At 36.9% G+C, this 22,242-nt stretch overlaps 1 protein-coding gene across 3 annotated transcripts in view; it reads right to left on the bottom strand.

The window, feature by feature from the left end:
- Positions 1-21,819, bottom strand: part of EPHA6 (EPH receptor A6) — an 896,620-nt gene extending 874,801 nt beyond the window's left edge. Inside the window, exon 1 of one of the 3 annotated variants that reach the window (XR_014783005.1) lies at positions 19,323-21,819. Coding sequence is in view for 2 of the 3 variants with exons in the window: in XM_084801066.1 (XP_084657192.1) it covers positions 19,323-19,707 (385 nt within the window). In the remaining variant the exon portion in view is untranslated. The remainder of the gene's footprint in view (positions 1-19,322) is intronic. The other 2 variants (XM_084801066.1, XM_084801064.1) reach the window with 2 other exon arrangements.
- Between the last annotated feature and the right edge of the window lie 423 nt (positions 21,820-22,242).

Raw genomic sequence — 22,242 nt, 5'->3', positions numbered from 1 at the left:
CAACTTTAATGTATGTTTCTGTCGCAAGTTCCTTTTTTTCTAAAAGGACAGGAGTCATATTAGATTGGAAAGGGCTCATCCAACTTAATTACAAGTAATTACACACACACACATACACACACACACACACACACACACACACACACACACATTTGTATGTTAGGTCTTTGAGAGATGGTAAAATTCAACTAATAAAATCATGTAACTAATGCAATTTAATCTCACACTAGATTGCTTATTTCACGTGCAAATTTCCTCACAAAGTGAGTATAATAATACTATTAGTTTAAAGATTGCTGTAAGGATTATATAGTTAAATACTCATGATGCCCTCTGGAAAAGACTAGCCTATTGTGGGCAGACATTTCTGGGGAAGTGGCCTCCAGACAAGTAAACTTATCTATAAACCCTTTATAGATGAAGCTGTGGCAATCTCAATCTTAGCTTGCATATTTTTTAAAAGTTTGGCTATTAGATAGTTTTCAAGATGTAAGGTTTAGAAACATTGATTTTTTTCTATAGTTTAGAAATCAGTTTCTTAAAAGCATAATAATTATGTATGAAAGTTAGATCAATATTGGGTACAGTTTAATGTTCCTAAAATTTTCTCTAATATGGCCAGAAATCATGACTCAGTGAGTAAAGATGCTTGATGCCAACCAAGCCTGACTATTCCTCTCCTCTCTCTCTCTCTCTCTCTCTCTCTCTCTCTCTCTCTCTCTCTCTCTCTCTCTCTCTCTCTCTCTCTCCACACACACACACACACACACACACACACACACACACACACACTCAGACAATAAATAAATTTTAAAAATATAAATAAATAAATGATAGTGTTTCCAAGCAAATGACAATTAATAGAATGGTATTCCTAATCTGAATGCATCGATAGCTTTGACATAGCAAAATATATTTGCTGAAAGTCAGAGTTCTTGGAAAGGGTGGTCAGAAGTCCAGCTACCCTCCATCTTCTCTCATGTTGGATACTGCAAAATAAGAGTTTTATGATTACAAAGGATTCTCCAGTACTATACTGGAAGACATAGGGAGTTGGCTGCATGATTCTCTTATAATATTTCTTCTATATTGCTGATTTTCTATTAAGGGAAGGAACAAAATGATTCTTAACTTTCTTATGGTGAAATATATATTTATATATGGATGGCATGGGCCATCCATTATTTATTCCACTTGTGATATTTCACTAGCAAAAGATTTTAAAGAATTATTGTATTACATTCTGTCTAGTCCTGGTCAAGTCATTAATCAGGGACTACATACTTTTTACTCTGGAGATCATGACCTAGCAAGGTCAAGCAGATATTGCCCTATAGGACTGAAAATTTTTAGTATAGAAATATGAGGAATAGTTAGAACCAATTCAACCCAGTGACACTAATAAGCTCCTGATACCTGGAACACAACATCTATTATAGAGTTTTCCTTTGATTCTATGGTTGTGCAATACCTTACCATCAATTTTCATTTCTGCCTTTGTTAGATAACTTCATTCTTGTAGCTTGCAAATAATTAGAATGTTTAGTGAACAAATACTCAAGTTAGAATTTTTAAAGCTATCTACACCTAATTGGTGTAGCATGTTTGTTTGTTTGTTTGTTTTATCGGAGATAGATTCCTGTCTCGTACAATACATCCCAACCACTGTTTCCCCTCCCTCCACTCCTTCCAGCTCTCTCACCACCTCTTCCCTGCCCTGGATCCTTTCTATTACAGAATATCTCCCTTCGGAAAAGAGAAGGCCTCCAAGAGACAAGCACCAAACACGACAAAACAAAATACAACAAGACAAGGCAAAAGCCCTGACACAGAGGTTGGTCAAGGCAACTCAACAGGAGGAAAAGAGTCCCAAGAGCAATCAAATGAGGCACAGACACATTTGCTCTATTTGGAGTCCGTCAAAACACCAAGGTAATAGCTACAACACATATGTAGAAGGCCTGTTGCAGATACCTGTATATTTTTTAAAAATAAATGTCCTAAGTAGTATCAGAGATGTGCTCAATCCCAATTATTTGGAATTTGCCTCATAGATTTGTCATTTAAACACATTATATAATAATTAATATATATATATATTACATATATATATATATATATATATATATATATATATAATTAGTTACTGTGATAAGTACAAATTGAAAGAGTTAAAATAAGTACACCAAAAAGAAAGGAGAGTGCCAGTGAATAATTCAAGTATATTACTTTCATTGAGTATTTTTTACCATTGTTTTTTTAATCAAGATCTCCTACCTAGTACTTAACAGTTTTAATCTATCAGGCAAATATTGTAAATATGATGAACAGAGGAAATTAGATTTACTAATTAGCCTTTCTATTATGAAGTATAATAGGATCCATAAGTAAAATGATATAAAAGGGAGTTTATGGCTTAAAATTATAACCACTGAATCTGGCTAACTTAAAAACACTAATTTGTATAATTCAGGAGAACTAATTTTTATAAAAAAATTTTCCAAATAATTTTGCTTCCTTTAAGACACCATTATTTATAAGTGTATGGGTTTTTAAATAGTTTTTTTTAATACTGACAGAATTAACAATAAGCCCTTAAAATACTTAGTTTAATTTCTTTGTATTTTTAAATTCTAGTCATTGTATAAAATTTTCTTTCTCATATAGTACTTAAAAGTATTTTCCTTTTTCCTATTTGGTTAGTAACTTGTTTGATTAACTGTCAAGTAAATTATTATTGATGAAAAATGCATTAGCAAAATAATTTCAGAATCTTTTTATCTTGTTTAAATTTTGTCTTACTTAATACAAGATAAATTAGTGGAATAAAATTGATATATACAGTCAGAAAGAATTTAGCCTTTTATTTATTTTTCCTAGTTTTTCAAACCCTCCATCACTGATGCGTTTTCACATATGAATGTAAGGAGACTCCGATGAGGAAAAAAAAAAAAAACAGTGGTTGTGTTTTCAGTGATTCTCCCTCTGTAAGCACAGGCAACAGATATTACTTAGTGTTTGAGCTTAAATTACAACTGATTTTCCCATCATGGCAGCCTTAAGCAAGTTATATTTGGGAATTTTAATATTAAAAAAAAAACCCTAAAATCCACTAGAAAAAGTAAACTGTACAGGCTTAAAGTTACAGTCCTTTTAGGACACTATTAACATGAAGTGCTTAGGAAAATCTCTGTGGTCTAGTAGGGGAAGAACTATAGAGGAAGGAATCCATCCTGTGCTGGCCCCTCCCACTCCCATCTCTCTCTTCCCCTCACTCTCCCCTCTCTACAGGCATGCACATCTAGGGAGGCAGCAGTAGAAGACAACACACAACCACCGGCGAAGTTCTAGGGACTACGATATCCATGTATAAACTACATTTATATTACAGGGGGGAAATCATTAACTTAACCACCAAAACAAAACAAAAACATTGCTTCAACATTGCTCCCACTATGGGATACTCAGTGCTCAATAAAGATTTAGGTCCTCAAATCAGAATGTTGTCAATAACAAGGTGACCAGGATTAGATAGTACTTCTAGCTACATGAGTTTGGAAGACTCTTCATATATTGCAGTGATTTGTTTGATGCATAGATTTAGCATGTTTTCATGTGTGTGTTCTTACACATTTGTATGCATGTGGAGGCCAGGATCTCTATGCTGTCTCTTTTCAAATACTCTTTACATTATTGTTGTTATTGTTGTTGTTGTTGTTATTCTGGTCTTTCTGCTGAACATGGAGCCTGATGATTCTGCTAGAGTTGTCTTGCCAATGAGCAGCTGGAATTCTCTTGTGTCAATACTGGGGTTACAGATACATGACTCCACACCTAGCTTTTTACATTGGCGCTGGTGATTCAAACTCACATCCTGAAACTTGTGCATGCTTCAAGCAACAATTGATCATACTCTCAGCCCCTATACACACAGTTTTGAGAAGAAAATCTCTTTGGTTATTGAATAGAAAATGCTTAAAATTATAAGTAGTTACAAATAGCAGAATTACAACCAAGGACCATATCTATTTCCTGCTAGCTATGTATGAAGAACACATTCCCCCAGTTATTCAAGGTACTTTGTTTTGCATAGAAGCATCACACAAAGCTGTGAACACAGATATTTAATTAGAACTGAACTGGCAGGGAGTTCAAATCCTAATTGATGATGGCATTATGATTTCATGTGTTTATGTATTTTGTGCTATGTTTACCTCATCTGTCAAGTGACATAATATATAATCAAATCCCCTTTTCACTATAATATGTGTTTTCCACATATAAAATCTATATTCCCTTAATCCACAACAATTAAAAAACAAAAAGATCCCAATTTTAATAAAATTTGCTAAATATTCTTGAGAAATGATACTATCAACCCTGCAAGAGAAGTGTGGTGATTGATCAGGATGCCACATGTGCTCTCTTCTACAATACCATAAATATAGCCTGAGATCTGATCACTTTCAACCCCCAAATATAAATGATAAGTATAATCAATATGCAGAGCTTGCTAATGAGACTGTATAGAGATCTGTTCTCTGACCCAATTTCTCTGACCTCTGTAAATTTCCTGGGAGGTTGTTGTCACATTAGGAAGATGCATGCTTTATTTTGGAGAAGAATTAGGAACACAGGACCAGATGAACCCAAAATTCTGACCCAGCAGCCGTTCTGAATTCCCAAGCCAGACAAAGCCTAGTCCTTAAGAATTCCACAGAGCTATAGCTCTGATGTCCTTACGTACCTTTTTGGATGAAGAGGTTATCTGAGGGTAACAGATTGATGAGATTTCCAAGATCAAGATGGTGGGGGCAGGAGATAAAAATTACAGGAGCCCCCCCCTCAAAAATACCCACTTCAAATAGGTCAATCCTAGCCATCCTTGTAATATTGTCACTGTGCCTAGTCCCCATTAGACTCACTCTCCTATATGCCCCTTTTGTCGTTTTCCTGTCATCTCCCATAATCTTTTACAGAAAAAACTTGGTCACTCTTATTGAAGTAAAAGGTGTCATTCAAGAAAAGATTTCAGACAAATGAAGTCATCTTTCAGAAGATTCTCCTATTCGGGATTATTTAATTTGATTTGAAATTTTTCATTCTATGAGTAAAGCTCCAATCTAAAATGCTTATTTACAAGCAAATAAATCTTCCATCTTTTCTTGTCATTTAAAAAACTAAATTCATAAAAGTGGGAAGTAATAAATTCAACCATATGGATATTTTTCAACATTCTGCTTAATTGTTTTCTAGGCTACAACTTCCAAAGAAATACTTGGTGCCAGGAGATACTCTGAGGCATAATATATTAACCTAAAAGTATAATATATGGGGAAAATGAACTACAATGATAGGAAGAGATTACTACACATTAAACATCTCAGAAAAATGCACCACAGTGTACCTTAGTGATTTAAGTATGCAAAAGAGAGGCTTTGGGTCCAATATGCTGCATGAGAAAGAAAGACCATGGAAAATTAACTGCTACCAACAAGACAAATATAGATCACTCTGTAGAACCGTAATGTGCTCCAGCATGTAGTATGTTGAGGAATTATGTTGAGAAAAAAGATTTTACTTGTGTATGGAATGTAATCCTAAATCCCTATTCAGTTTTTCCAAGCCTTTTTCAACCATTTAGGTGTTCCCCCTGCAAAAACAGCTTTCTCAGAGCTGGAAAGCACTAGAAGATTCTATACATGTGGAGGGGGCTTGAAAACAGAGCATTCTTACAGCAAAGCTACATATACCTGGTCTAGTGCCAGCCATGTTCTGTGTACTGAGTGTTTCAGTTGGGCTTAAACCCACCTTCTTCTTCTTCTTCTTCTTCTTCTTCTTCTTCTTCTTCTTCTTCTTCTTCTTCTTCTTCTTCTTCTTCTTCTCCTTCTCCTCCTCCTCCTCCTCCTCCTCCTCCTCCTTCTTCTCCTTCTTCTCCTTTTTCTCCTTCTTCTCCTCCTCCTCCTCCTCCTTCTTCTTACAAATTTTTATTATTAAATATTTCTCATATACATTTATATTATTACACATATATACAATAAACTACCTACAGCAAGCAGAACCACATGGTGAATGCACGTGCTTCTATATTTGTTTATATAACCAGACTTTTTTGAGTGGAAGAATTTTCAGAGTTTTGACATTTTTAGTTTAAATGCTTATTGTTTATTGTTGTGTACATACTACTACAGGAACAGCATTCCCTGTGATACAGACCCCATCTTTCAGACGTACCCAATGACATTTAGAAGTTCTAGCATTCATGTAGCAGAAGAAACCATCCAGGAAACCTAAATATAGCTGTAAAACTGAGGACAAATAACCTGTTTCCTCTTCCTTATATTTCACATTGATTGGCCTGTTGTCGAACTCTTTTTTTTTTAATGTTATTTGCTGAATTTGTGCTCGTTGTCTCTTTAAAATGTTCTAGTGCAAAGCAAAAAGGTGTACTTTATATAATTTGACTACTTATTTATCTCTGTGAATTCTAAAATTGGAATGATTACAAACTTTGTAATTTTAGATTCCAAATCTTAATATGCTTGGTATATGTATCACATTAATTCCAAGCATTTCAATTGGTTTTTGATTATTTTATTTTTACATTATTATCTGATTACCAATAGTTGTTTAAACCAAGTTTTTTATGTTTTCAACACTTATTTTCCACTGAGATATGTGGTGAATACTCGTGTATACATTGCTCAGTTGCGAATGAAAAATTGAAAAGCCCATTTGCCAATCACCAAATATCTGTACCTCATGTGTCAATGTCAACCCTCTGGTTAGAGGTCAGTGACAGCTAATGGATTTTATTCTTAGGAGTGGTTACTTCCTTACAATTTAAATCCACTTATCTAATAGCCCAGGGAATAAGAATGGCTACCTGCCTGAGGAACAGGTATAGAAAAGAAGAGTAGTGAATCTCGCCCCCCTCAACTTAAGGCCTCCATTGTCACTCACAAGATTATTTTTAATTCACTAGAATAGAATTTTGTATATAGAGGCAAAATGAATTTAATTTTAGATACATCGGTATAGAATTCAAATTTCAGATTATTCTTCACACTTACATATATTTCTATTGTAATATGTGATATTGTACCCATACAACTCAATTATAATACAAGGTTTACTTCCAATACTTTGAAAGTGCTATTGCAGGCTATTTAAGATAAGTAACTTATACAAGTTAATTGTTAGTTCATCAAATCATGGTAATATCAATGCATATTGTATTACAATTAATTATTTAAATTCTACCAGGTATATGAAAATATCTGTAACAATTTTTTTATTATTTTAGAAAAATTATATTAACTTTATGGACAAAAGGGAAGATAGTGTAAATTTGGATTTGAACCTTGGGCATATCATTGTAATACAGAAGCTAGAGGGAGTTTTTGGTACTTTTTGACATTCTAAATGTACAAATCTAAATGTCAGCAGCTAATCATGGGTGATCTGCAATTGACTTCTTCTGTTCAAAAAAAAAAAAACCAAATTCTGGCAGCTGTTTCTACTTCTACATGCTTCTAAAGGCATAATTTTTTTCAAATGCAAAATACAGAATCTATCAAATGACACATTAATTTCTAAAAAATAATGTAAAAGTACCTGCAAATCCACCCTTCAAAAACACTGCTAAAAACCAAATGCTTAATAAAATTAAGAAAAAGAAAATTATCATAAAGCAGCAAAAAAAGAAATGAAACCAGGGGAGAAGATTTTGAAGAAGTATTTCCTTGTGTGCTTGTTTGTTTGGAGGCAGGACCTCACTCTGTAACCAGACCTCCTGCCGCTCAATTGCTGGGCTTACACATTTAAACAAACATCCCTTGCTTGAAGAGATGTTTTTAAAAAATGTGTGCTGTGCACGTGTGTGTGTGTGTGTGTGTGTGTGTGTGTGTGTGTGTGTGTGTGTGTACACAAAGATTCTGCAGGCCTGTTGATGTTGAGATCACTTCCTCTGTTTCTCTTTACCACTGTTCTTTTCTTTCCTCCCTTCCCTCTCCTCCCTCCCTTTCTCTTTTTCTTCCTTCTTTTTTTCTTTTCTTTTTTTTTTTTTTTTCCTTTTTGTCAAGAGAGACAGGATCAGCAAGGGAATGTGGAGCACCTCGATAGGACAGGTGAGACACATGATCTGCCCATCTCTGGTTCCTAGTACTGGAGTTACAGGTGCATGTACCACTGGGCGCAGATTTTACACGGATTCTGGGGTCCTAATTCAGAAAGTCCTTGTACTTGGTCAGAAAGCACTTGTCCGTGCAGGCATCTCCACAGCACTGAAGAGACATTTTATTAATGAAATTTGTATCATGAATAACCATTCAGATATTACCAACTTTGCAGTCAGGTAAAGATAAGTAATCAACAGCCTGCTGTACATGTAATTTGCTAAGATTTGAAATATGTGTTTTGTACTCTGTAGTCAGTCTTAGAATTAAATATAAAAGCTATGAGAAGTCAGATTTAAAATTTTAATGAAAAGCCAAATCATACCATGCAGTAGTAAGTTCTACATTATGTGTCTTGGTAACAATTTTAAAGAAAAAGTATTGTTTAATTTTAATAAGTCTATTAAAACTTTAAAACACTAATACTTCAGCTCTTAAATTTAAATACACCATTTAAGCTAAAATGATTCTTGAAAATTCCAGGAAAAAATGTAACCATAAATAGAATTCTGGTCCTAAACTAGAAAATGCTGCAAAGGTTCTTACACTTGTAGTTCTTACTAAGCAAACTAGCAAAGTGTGATTTTAATAACCTGAATAAACCGCATTTCATCTAGTCTATAAAATGAAGTTATTATAGAGCAATACTATAAGACAATAGGTTCCTGTCCTCTCAGCAACTGTAGTTCTAATACAGTCATTAAAAGCACAATAAAACTGGAGCATTCTACATTTACTTGTTTTTAAATCATATAGGTAATATGCTAGACTGAGAGTCTGAAGCTCCAAATGTCCGGGGTTTGTTAAATAAAAATTAAGATCTCTTTACAACTATTCCTTCATTAAGTGGGACATATAAAATAGGCAAGGTAATAAAATGCCACATCATACCATGCAGTAATAAGCCCTACACTCCTTTACTATATTCTTGTGTTTAAAACGTTCACAGGTAGCAGCGACTTTATTTTATGAGGGAGCAAGTAGACTGGTGCGTATAGCCATATTTTCATGTAGAGTCTGCTACAATCAGGTGTGTTGTGCAATCAGATCTAACAATTTGCTCAGCCTTAAATCCTCACACTTAATGGTGACTAATAATTTTTTACCTATGTTTCACAGGGTAAACATTATTTGAGTACAGTTGGATTTCAAAGAAGTAGAGTATAGAAGGGATTTACCATAATGAGTTTTGACTAAGGTTATTTTCATTAATGGAACTTTCATATTGTCAAAAATGAAGGGTCACAGGTCATGGTATTTTGTGCACCATATGTCACTCCAATGAGAATCCTTATCCAACAGGCTGGTTTTCACAGTGCCAAGAGGCAGATCAGGTCATTCATTGCTGTAACTCCAATATTGAGAGGCTAACTTAGAAATGCCAAGAGTGTAAGAAGAGCCTGACCTACAAAGAGAGCGATCTCCAAACAAACAAACCAGCAAACTAACTAACTAAAAGCTGAAAATATGCTGCCATGTACAGCTTTTCTCACATCTCTATTTTCTTTTTAACCTTCATTGTGTTTACTGAGTTTTTTTTTTAGTTTTATTATATCTAAAAGTCAATTTCAGTTATGCGAGATATCATTTCCTACACCATTTTTATACTTAAAGTCTCTAATTATAGTTCTAATTTAAATAGTCATTAGCGATATTAAACTATCACAGTAACATTAAAATAAAACTCAAGGTCTCATCAAAAATGATTCAACATGGAAGTATACATTTCATTTATTCTTGGATAGATTGCAGTGGGCTTTACTAACTGCGTACAACATTGTTACAATTGCCACTGGCAGGTAGGTTCCTATAAATGTAAATTGGAAGTGTTCTTATTCTTGATATGTTAAGTATTATAGATGACATGTATCAATTGCTTCTATACCGTGAAATTCAAGTTTGATAATGTAGCAAGTCACTCTAGAGAATACCTAATTGACCTGTTGTTATTTAAAAATGGGTACGTTAAATGAATTATGAATATTTATATAAAGCGCTTTTCATCACACCCATGAAAATCATACTAGAGCACAATAACAGATTAAGTCATTTTATATCTCTAACATTGATTTTTCCAAGTCCAGATTATCTCATATCTCCAAGGATCATATATGTGACATTAACACCTGAAATATTTTAACAAAATATGAGAAATAGCAATTATTTGCAAGGATGCTCACCAAGTGCAGGTCAGCATATAGGCCAGCAGCTGAGGATCTTAGCACTACACTCAGAAAATCTCTAAATATGTTTTTCAGGATATGAGTTAAAAACCTGCATTTTCATCCTATTTTTTTTCTCCAATGCTAAAACCAAAACACAACAACAAGAACAAAAACAAACCCAAGCAACCAAACAACAAAATATGTGTACTGCTATTTGAAAGTAGAAAATGATATTTCCCAGATAAATTGCAGTTTTAAATAAAATATCCTTTTAAATGAACACACCAGAGTAAATCAGTTTAATATCCATTCAACAAAAGCTCACATCCGTATCTGTCTATAGAGAGTAATAAATTTGTGATACATTTATCTTTTATTTGCTTATATACTGTAAGTTTTTAAATTACTTTTTATATTTTATATAATCAAGTAAAGCATCTATATATCTATAAAATTAAGAATTGACTATCTTAAGAAGCAATTTAAAATACAGGTTACAAAGTGCTTATAGCATCTGCTTATTCCTTTTTATCACAGAATCTCCGTTACTGTGAAAGATATTTTACAAACTCCAGGAAGATTCTTTAATTAAATAAGATGTGCGTAATGAAATATTACTCCATTTGTAACAGGATTCCAGGGAACTTCCTGTGCTTGGTGGCCATCACTATAGTGTCCCAGGTCATAAGCTCCCTAAAACTTTATATATTGAGTTCATTATATTATTTAGTCACATAACTTTGACATAAACTAAACTAGAATAATACATTCAATTAAAAAAAAGACAGAATGTTTATTTTTATGTTTATATATTTATGTGTATATATATCATAACATATGGTTCGTACTGCAAACATGACTTTAAACTACTTCTTAGATTATCAATTCAAATATTGAGAAAACAATTATTTTTACTGCCAGATTGGAGACAAGGTGAACATTTTGCACTGGATCAGACATCCTGATATGGAAGTCCCAGATTCTGCCTACCATATAGCAACCCTTTAAGAAATATGGTGAATTTTTTAAAGCTAATTTTTCTTAAGTGTTAGGTTTTTTTTTATTTTTTTCATATGGTCATTTTTAGAACATGTATATTTGGAAAGTAAAATTTTATACTCAATAGGAAGTCATATTTTTATTTCACGTTCTATAAAGATTTATTACTTGTGAATGTATTTAAAATATTCATATATGCTTACATGAAGAATGTTCATATTATGAATTATAAAATAGACATCAAATATATGGAAGTGTTGTTTAAGTTAGGAATTTTTGTGACACTGTATTATTTTTTTGTTCTTAATTTTATTCTATGGGCCATTTTACTATCACGTGTTTTTAATAATTTTTTCAATGATCTTTTAGAAGGCAGCTCACAGTGGAAAGTAGTTAACCACTCAGGAAAGTTTTACATTATGTAGAATTTACTGAAGGGTCTTCCTCTGTACCTGTTTTACACATCATATATCTTTAAATTCCATTTTCCAGAGCTTAAAAGTTTCTGTAACTTTTATGTTACAAACGTGTTGTTCTTCATCTACATTCAACACAGAGAGGAGACTCATGGAAAATAGCTGAAAACATCTCATCTCTTTTATGTACAGTATTAAAAAGAAGTCATTTTTTATTTTTAATTAAATAAAATAATTTATTTAAAATGTAAAATAATGTAAATTTATATTATTTAGATTAAACACATGGATGTTTTTGGATGTATTTAAAAACAACTCGATTGTTGTTTTCCATTCCCTGACACTTCATTCCCTGACTTGTCAAACTGTGTTCTCCTCTGCCTACCTACTCGAGTTCTCTGACAAAAAAAATAATAATAATAATAATAACTACAGGCAGAGAGCTGTGGTGAAAGAGAAGAATTAGCACATTGCATTTGATGATGCAGCATGAGTCAGCATCATGTACAGTGTTTTGACAAATCAAAATGGTACTAAGTTTCAATAACACTTTCAAATGAGTGGCACAGAAAGACCTTTATACTGAGGCCTCATCACCAAGTACATTAACACATATATTTATATCATTATGTATTTTCATTCTGCTTGGGGGCGGGGTTGTTCCTTTGACAGTTCCATGCCACTTTTCATCATTAAAGGAAGTCAGGACAGGAACGTGGAGGCAGGAGCCGATACAGAGTACGCAGAGAGGTGCTGCTCAGACTTATATATTATTCTTTTATATGAGTTAGTTCGAACTGAAAAAAAAAAGTGGGAAATGAGCTACATATTTTTGTGATGTATTTTTATTATTGTTGTTTTGCTTAGTTTCTCTTAAACCTTCAATTATGAGTAAACACAGAGCACGGCCATTTTATAGGTCGTGGAACCCTGCTTTTTAATGTTGAAGTCTGGTTTCTGAGCTCAGTCTATAATGACAGACTCCCTTTCTTAGTGGGGTTCACTCTTTACCTGATGTGGGGAGGCTCAGATCCCTAAGGAGCATCATATAGCGCTCACACAGACCTGACCTTTTCCTCTTAGGACCTCTTCATCAAGCACCTGGAGATTCACGGAAATACTCCACTCTAGGCTAAGGCAATCTTAGCTCTCAGCAAATGACCTTTAGGCATACCAGGAGTTCTACTCCGACCCATAGGATAATTAAGTACTGTATTCTTCTTCTTGTGATAGGACACCATGCTATTGCATGTAAATGAGGCGCCCCAGTGAATCAAACACATTCACCCTCAAAACCCTTCCTACTGCCCAAGGTCTATGAATGTCTCTGATTCACAAATAATCTCCATCCCCCACCCCTCCCCCCTCCCCCCTCATCTCTCTCTCTCTCTCTCTCTCTCTCTCTCTCTCTCTCTCTCTCTCTCTCTCTCTCTCTCTCTCTCTCCCTCTCTCTCCTCCTCTCTCTCACATGCTGTGCCATTCCTCCACTGAGACCATCTGAGACTCTATTTATTCCATCATGACCATCTGAGGCTCCATTTATTCTCCTCTCTGGAGAATCAACACCAATCTTGCCGGCCAGTGAGGCAGCCACCCACAGGGCTGCCTGGACACCTGTGGCTTGGCTCCCAGTGAGGCAGCTGTGGTGAGCTGCCTTGGCAGCAGCTGAAGCCCACACCATCAAATGAAGCTCCAAGTTGACCACTGGGGCTTAGCAAAGCAGCTTGACAAAGGGCTGAAACATTTTGGTATCATAACAGGCTTTTAGAACACCGGAGTTTCCACTGCTGTCTGATACTGGCAGGCTCATTCTAAAAGAGCTAACTGTAACGCCTAGTGGACAATTTAATTTTTTGAATGTCTTTTAATTGTTTTATTAAATGTTTTTACATATACATTTATATTACCACACATATATACAATAAACTACCTACCCAAGAAGAACCACGGGTGGCTCCTGGTCTTAACCAGGAGGTGAAAATTAAATTGTCTGAACAAATGGTGCTGGTCAGATAATTTAATTTCCACTTCCCTAGTTAAGACCAGGAACCTTGCCGAATGTACCCGCGGGCCTCACCCTGAGTGCTCGAAACTGCCCCTGAGAGAGAAATGGGACCTTTGACCTTGAGGTCTGTCTGCTCTCATCCAGAAGCAAGCAGTGCCTAGATCTCCTGCCGGAGGATGAGGAACAAACAGGGGATAAGTCAACAGGTCATTTGGATTCTCAAAGAAAAAAATACAATCAGGATTGTGGATATGAATATTTGTTTCTCTGTAGAGACAATGCCTTCCCATTAATTAACTCTTTGAAACCTATTTGCTTTCTGTGTCCACTACCACTGCTCTAGGCCATGCTTTCCCGGCCATTCTCGAGAAAATCCAGACTCGCACTGTGCTCCTGCAAGGCTCCAGCCATCTGTTTGCCCTTGTGATATACTTACTATAGTCACCTGAGATAATACCAGAGCCTGACTTTTGCCATCTCTCATTTTTTTTCATCCATTAAGTGTGTCTGTTGTCTTTTAACCTACTTTCCTGCAATTCCTTTCTTTGCTCAGTAAACTCTAGTCACAGTAGACTCAGTTCTTCATATATGCGGACGACACTTCTTTACAAACCATTTCCCTGGAGGGTTAACATACTTCTTCCTGCTCTGACCAAAGTCCTTGTTTCTCTTCCCTGAGAATGAGGCTTACAAGTCACCTCAACATGGCCCTTTTCAACAGTCCCACTTAATCAACCACAACTGTCCTGTGACTCTTTATTCTTTCGACTCTGATGCTTTGTCCAATTATTTTTCTGACCTTTTTTTCTTTCCTGCCGAATTGTATGAGGGGAAGAGAATTTGTCCATTCCCCTCCATGGTTTTTTTATCCTCTGAATTTTATTTTTTCAGTCTGATTTTATTACTTTTTGTTTTATACATAGTAATTTACTCTTTTATTAGATGTTTGGGAGTTTTTTAGTTGATTATTTTCATTGTGTATGGTGGGTGGATATGTGCATGTGTGCATGTGCAGATGGCTATGGTTGCCAAAAGCATAATCACTTTGATTATGAAGTTACAAATTACTACCACCCTTAAGCATGCACTCTCCATCCCTGAGCCATCTCTCTTCAGCCACTAAATTTTACCTTCTAAAAACAATTCTTAATATAAAGGAGTGATAACAGTGATAGATTTTTAACTTTTTAAATTATATATATGTTAAGCTTATTCAGTTATTGTAGATAACTTATCAATGTGATATTATTTACTTACAGGAATAGCCATGTATGGGCATTATTTTCAGTACTTCACTACACTTATTAATATCTATCATGTTTAGACTGCCGTGAAATGTCAAGCCAAAGGGAGGAGAGTTCTATGAATGTTGAGATGTTACTGGGTTTTAAGTAGAATCCTTCTTTTTACCATTGTCAAGAAATGCAACATATGATAGGAACACTTCCATGGGAGAAGGAAACAGAGGTGGTTGTTGGGATTGTGGAAGAGAGAAAAGTTTGTAGACAACTACAAAAGATTGTGCAACATAGAATGGTTTTGTAGGCAAATACAAGATTTCTGGGACTCAAAAATCACACATTATCTTCTTTAACATCTTCGAAATAATATTTTTCCACTAGAAAATCAACACAAAAGTATTTATACAATACACTATATTAGGTTTTTAATACTTTGTCTTTGCTACTTCCAGTTTAAAGGGCATAATTTAATGAAAATGTTACTGCTTCTGTATGATAAGAAGTTTTCAGATATAGTTTATTTGTAACCCAGAGCAAATAATATATAGAATCAGATGACCACACTGGAATTAGTAAAAAATCAAAAAATATATTATCTTTCTATATTGGATATTATCCCTAATGACTCCAGAGCTTGAATTTTCTATTTATAATAAAATCAAATTCTAGGTTGCATGTATTTTTACGCCTACCAACAAGGCTTGTGATAATAATTTCAAACATCTTAACACCTATCAAAAGTTTGTCTGTGAAAATCATTTGTATCTACAGTGAACGATCCTTTACAAAGATGGTCTGTAAATTATCGAATTGCCCTAATTCAACAAAGTTTTATATTAACTAATTTCTTGTATTTGTTCCATTTTGACAATTTATGAATGATGGTTATGGCCAGGCAACTAATTATAGACCATTTGTTTTTATACAGATATTTTCTGCTTTAATATGTTTACTTATATTCACATACAACTTCAGATTTCTTGCTATAATTTTTTTCAAATCAACAAACTAACAAAGTCAACTAGTACCATGGCTACTTTACTTGTGTATTTGTCCAGTATTGTCTGGAAATAAGCCATATCACACAACAGTGATAATAAAATAAATTCACTGCATCATCTAGGCAAACAAGTTGACATAATAAATTTTTTGCATGCACTTGAATTTTTTGTAAACATGAGCACCCGAGAGATATATCAGCTCATTCAGACTCTATGATCGTGTGATAAAAGAGAGTAATCTTTGGATCAATAGACCCCTGATGGCCAGTAACCACTGTAATTGATACCCTTGGTTAACTTACACTTGAAGCAAGATTTGGTTTTATAATCACTAGTAAGGAGGTCCAAGGTTATATATTTTCAGAGATTCAAATGTAACTTTAAATAAAATCTACAAGTACCTCAATATTGCTGTGATTTTTAAATAAAAGGTAAAATGATGGCTTATGAGAGACAGTCTAATACAAATCATGTTTCTGCTTAATCAAATGAAGTGATGTGGGAAGGACCATTACTTTCATATTGATTCAAATAACATTGGATAATAGAAAGAAAGGGTCAATCTGATTTATTTTGTCTTTACAGAACAGAGCTTTACAGCCAGTTCAAAGGCAAGAAGCCATCTCTATAGAGAAGTTCCTCTTAGGTCGATCTTAAGAGGGAGGTAGTTCACTTCTTGTCAGCATCATTGTTTGACCCTGCCTTTGTATGGAAGATTGGGGATGGGGTTGAAGGTCAGAGGGTGAAATCTAATCTATTCAGCCATGAAGGATATTATATATAATCATTTGGTAAAAATAGACACACAGCAACGACATTTCATTTTGTGAATGTCCTTAATCAAGAAGGAAGGTTATAGAAAATGAAACGTATTCTATATAAAATCTCAGGCTTCACAAATAAAATATTAATAAAAGTACGAGCAATATAAATAATATTTTCCAAAAAACAAGTACTAATCACATATCTGACATATATTACAATGAAAGGCAAGCCTTAATTCTCTGTTGTTCATATAATTCTGTAACATTCCATTTTTTGGCCAGACAAGCACTAATGTTCAATTTGCTGTCTCTTTATAAAATTATAAGTTAAGAAACTTTCTCTAAAATACATAGAAGAGTAATATAGAAAGGTGATATTTTATTATTCATTTGTATGATTATTTTAAAATTTGAATATTTTCTAAGTTTGGTAGGCAAACCCACTAATTATCACAATATTACAAATAATGTTTTATTACTGATGAAAAATTGATAATATTTTGTAACTTTGTATTGCAGAACAAATACAATTGTATCCAACTGTATCTGGGTACAAGTAAGTTTATACTTTTATTTTTAGTATATTCATACAAATTTAAATTAAAAGCTTTACTTGGTGATCTCTAATGAACGGCCATTTTTTAATTGATGGGATAGCTGAAAAAATACTTCCAACCACTAATTTAAGTTAATTGAAACAAACAATAGGTGCAGATGGTTCCTATTTACGTTAGGTTAAAAACATAACAGTTTAAAAAATGAAGGATTAATTAAGAGAAAGATGAAAAGAATTACTCTGGGAGGTTAAGGAACACCACCACTAGGCCCTTGCATTTGATATAAATATCTGTAAGGTTACAGGCTAACATGGCATACTTCAGGAGACTGGCACTTTAGTTTGGCGGATGTTCATGCCTGTTTTATTGGACTGAATAAAGCCAGGGCCTGGGTTTGGTGCCATAGGTACTACAGATATTAACTATTCAGGGAAATTCAGACTGGAACCACTTCAAACTTTGTAGTAAACTTGAATCTCAAACTATACACATACTTTTAATTTCACAAGACGATAGGATCAGTATTAAATGCATTTCTGATTTTCTCATTTCTTAAAAATTGTTTTCCTTCCAAAGAAAAGGCAAGCAAATACTTCCATGTTATTTTCAACAGTCTTTGTGTTTTCACAAACTGCTCCTGGGTACTTGATACCCATAATCCAAATGAGGGAAGCAGTCTGAAGACATACCTCTGTGGAAGAGTGTGGGATTATAGCTGCCACTTATGTGACATATCAAAGTCACGGGGATGATACGTGTTCTCCAAATAATAAATACTTGTGATTGCATTTTGTCGGATAAAAATAATAAGGAAAACATATCAGTAGTGTTGTTTATAGACAGGATCATCTGAATGCTGTTTCTGAACGAGTATTTCCTTTCTGGATAAAATAATACGGCCAGACACAACTATGACAAGAGTGAAGGCTCCGTTGTTTGCCTTGCCTTCTCTCTCCACCTCTGCCTCTCAAGCACTCTCATTGAAGTCTACTTGTACTTCCAGAAAAATGTTCTCTGTACCACTGCACACACGTGAAATGGGAAGCATAATTGATCACAACTGTGTTAGATTTGAAGCCTGCCTAGAGAGTCTTTGCTAACAGGTGATATATTGGCGATCCTCACCATCTCAGTGAGAGCATCCAGCCAGGTGCCTGCTGGAAAACTTTTATGGCTGTTTGATACTTAGTGTAAAGTCAACATAGAACATGCAGGTTATATTTTCCGATATATTTAAACAACTGTGCCACGAATCCAAAGAGAGAGATTTCATGGAAGACTGAGTAGAAGGAACAAAAATCCTCAAATATTTCATATGCTTATCATCATTTTGCTCACACTTTATTCGTCTTCACCCACTGGTAAACCAACAACAACTAGACTTTATGAATAGAGTATTCATAACCGGGAATTTCAGATTTAACACTCGTCTGCCCAGTTCTTTCAAGAAACAGAGACACCAACACAGATATGTGAGCATCTGTTCTAAGAATAATTTGAAGAAGTGAATGCTGGAGTTCAGGAACTAATATTGGGTAAGGTGGACCCAGAGTTACTGGAGAAAAACAGGCTGATCATTGGTTACAGGTGTACAGAGTACCACGGGGGTCATGACCTTTCTTCTAATTTGCTCTGGAGAACACTCCACGCGTTGCCTTTTTTTTTTTTTTTAATGAAAGATCTCCAAATAGCAGTTAGGTCTGTGCCACGAAGCTTGACCTCCAGTGAACACTGCGCAACTGAGAGCAATCAGGCAACTGCCACGAAGGAACCCACGTGCTGAAGAAGCTCATGCATTAGAAAGAATTGTAGAGACAGAAGGGATCAGAGGCCGCTCGGCCCAGCTGCTGTAATCAGGACTCTCTGTTTAGGAAACATCCTAGACCTCCTAGTGTGGCAAGTCCAGTTAAGCTGACCCAGGGACAAAGTTACCTGCTGTAGTGGACAAGTGTACTCAAGGCACCCTCCTCCTCCTCCAGCATTTCTGTTTGTCTTACCTTGGTTGGAGACGTGACTGCAGTCGCCGGTCCAAGCTGTCAGCAGAGGCAAGAAGAAACCAAATTGTAAAAGAAATTCCCGGACTTCGCAGCCCCCCATGGCTCTCGCTGACTCTCTCCTCCTCCCCCTTAAAATGAAGTGGCAGCGGCGCAGCCAGGTGTTCCTCCTTGGGTCCGGGTCTTGGTCCAAGCTCTCTTCTTCTTCCTCCTCCTCTTCCTCCTCCACCCGGCCCGCAGGGGAAGTCCCGGGGCGCCCCCCGCGCGAGGCCCCGTGAGCAGGGCACGAGGGTCCAGGCTGCCCAGGTGCAGAAGCAGCTGCTTCGGAGGAGGATGCTGCCTGCGCCGCCGGGGAGCTCCTGGCGGCTGGAGGCGAGGGGAATTGCATCCACCACCGTGTCCCGCTCGAGCGAGGACTATTCACTTGGGCCCAGGAGAGCGCGCGCGCAAGAGCGAGCTGAGGCTGTAGTTTGGGGGAGGGGGTGGAAGACCGGGGAGGGCGCCTTGAGGAGGGTACTGGGGGTGGGTAGGAACGGCCAGGCGGCTAATGAAGGTGCAATTCTGGGGACCCAACAGCCTCTCTGGATCCAAGTAGACACTTGCAGTGCCCAGAGCCAAGGAGGTACAGCAGATATCAAGGGTAGCCTGGACAACCAGAACTTTCCTGTGGGTGGTGTGTGGGGAACCCGGCGAAACAGGCTCAGCGGGATCTCTAGTAGTCCCAGGGAGCAGCAGACTGAGCCCTCAGCCTCTTGACTGAATTGCCTGGGCTGATGGTCGCGTCGTGGACACCAAGGACTTGGCGGCATCTGCGCCGCCCCCGGCCGTAGCAGCTGCCTACTGGGTATCACTGAAGCTACCTTAGTCCCCCAAGCACTTGCATCTCTCCTCCCTCATGTAACGATGGACTGTCAGCTCTGGGCACCACCTCTCCCTTTGACACATTTCTGCTACCGGAAGGGGTGAGGGTTGCAGGTCAGTGCTCGTGGCCCTGGGGCACAGCTTGAAGAAGGTAGTGGTCAGCCCTAACGTGTCTGGGTGCCAGCCTCTCAAACTTGGACACCAGAGCGAAGCAGCTAGCTTTGCAGCCACCTCTCCTGTTCAGAGTCCTTGGAAAGCACAGGGAGAGAAGAAGCGACAGAGAAGAGTCACTGTAAGCTGGAAGTCTACTGCTACCAGGCGCCTTGGCTCTCCTAGGTCTTCGGGACGGCATAAGGTGGTGACTTCGCCACAGAGGTCACCAGCATAATCATAGCAGCTTTGGTGCCGGGCTTCCGAGGGCCTAGATAGCCCGCTGTTAGGCGGCTGTGTTCGGCCAGACGCTCAGAGCAGCCCAAAGAACTGCGCTGTGAGGCCAAGTCCAGGGCTGCGCGCAGCTGCTTGTGCGCTCTCCTTGCTCGAGATTCCCCTCCTCAACACCTTCTGCCTCCCAGGTCGGGGAGCTCCTAAGCCGGACCACTGGCCACTTACTTGGTGGGACCTCGCCCGGGGCGGAGGCACAGGACTAGATGATGGGATGGGATGTTGCCACCTGCAGTCTCCAAGCTGTCGCCCTGATGCTTGTCGAGACGGGTGAGCAGAGGGCAGGGCCCTAGAGCGCTGCTGAGCTCGGCAGAGCCCTGCGATCTCCCGTCTGGCAGCAGTGGCTCGGGTACAGCCAATTCGGCGCTAGAGGGGGTTAGTAGACAACAAAAATTCCTCCACTGTTTGCAGGTGGAAGAGCTGGCTAAACCTCAGCAGAAGGATGCTTTCAAGCTAAACTTACAGTGTTTGTTAAGACACACAGTGGAGACCTTAGCAATGCTGTTGGATTTTCTGCAATGTATTCGTTAATGTCATTTTCTTTATTGAAGGGGCGCCAATTATCAGGCTCACTTAAGGTTAAAAAAAAATCCATCTTCAGAAACACTAGGAAAGGGATATTTGAAGATTTTTTTTTTTTTTTTGATGACACTGGAGAAAAGTGAAGGGGATTTCTAAAGCATAGAGAGGATTTTTTTTTAAGTGGATGGAGGGTTCAGATCTGGAGTCGTTGTGTCAGGTACCTTAAAGGGGGTAGGTCTAGGACCAAAGAGTCAATGTTTTACCAGGAATTCTGGAAACCAAAGCAGGGCTTTCCACGCCTTTAGATGCTGCTTAGTGCTGTCTGTGGCTTGCATCCCAGTTAAAGGATTTCAGTCCCTGCCTTACAGTCTCAATCAGAGGGAAAAAGAGAGGAGTAAGGGATGCCCAGAATCCACTGGAAAATGTAACACGCAAATGGTATCCAGAGTGTGATGACGCTTTCTGATTGGTGGCTACTTCCACGCGCGTTATGAATTCATACACAGCTCCTTTTCAAAGATGTCCATGCCAATTTGAATGTATGCAAATCACATCTACAAAGAGAGAGTTCGTATATTAGTGTTTACAGTAGTGAAACCTCATTTTGCTACTCACTTTCACCGGTGTTATTGATATTGACTAATGACATAGACACTTGTAAATTCAATTTGTTACTAACTCGGGTGTAAAATAAAAATCTACACGAGTGCAGCTCAAGACATTCTAAGTAATGTTTTTGGAGTGCTTAGAAATTATGCTGGTGGTTTGATTATACATAAAAATTCTTTTTAACATATTCAGTGGAAAATAATTAACATGATTTCAGCATTAAGTTTATAAATCAACATTTAAACTCAAGTTTATATGTTTTATTTGAATCTTAAATTTGAAACAATTCGTTATAGACAATGAAACAGTAAGAAGCTATGATTAAATTCGTAGTAGAAGGGAATGATTCTAATGTAAAGGAAATGAAGAAACAAAGAGGAACAAAGCTGTGGGCCATTTCCTAAGACTCACAAGCAATTTCACAGCATAATGCAATGTCTGAAACATAAACTTCCTACTATACCAACCCATCACTTCTTCGTTCTTTCTT

Source organism: Acomys minous, assembly GCF_964271855.1.
Source record: "Acomys minous genome assembly, chromosome: 11".
Classification (NCBI taxonomy): Eukaryota; Metazoa; Chordata; class Mammalia; order Rodentia; family Muridae; genus Acomys; species Acomys minous.
This window is presented reverse-complemented; position numbering and strand designations above follow the sequence as displayed.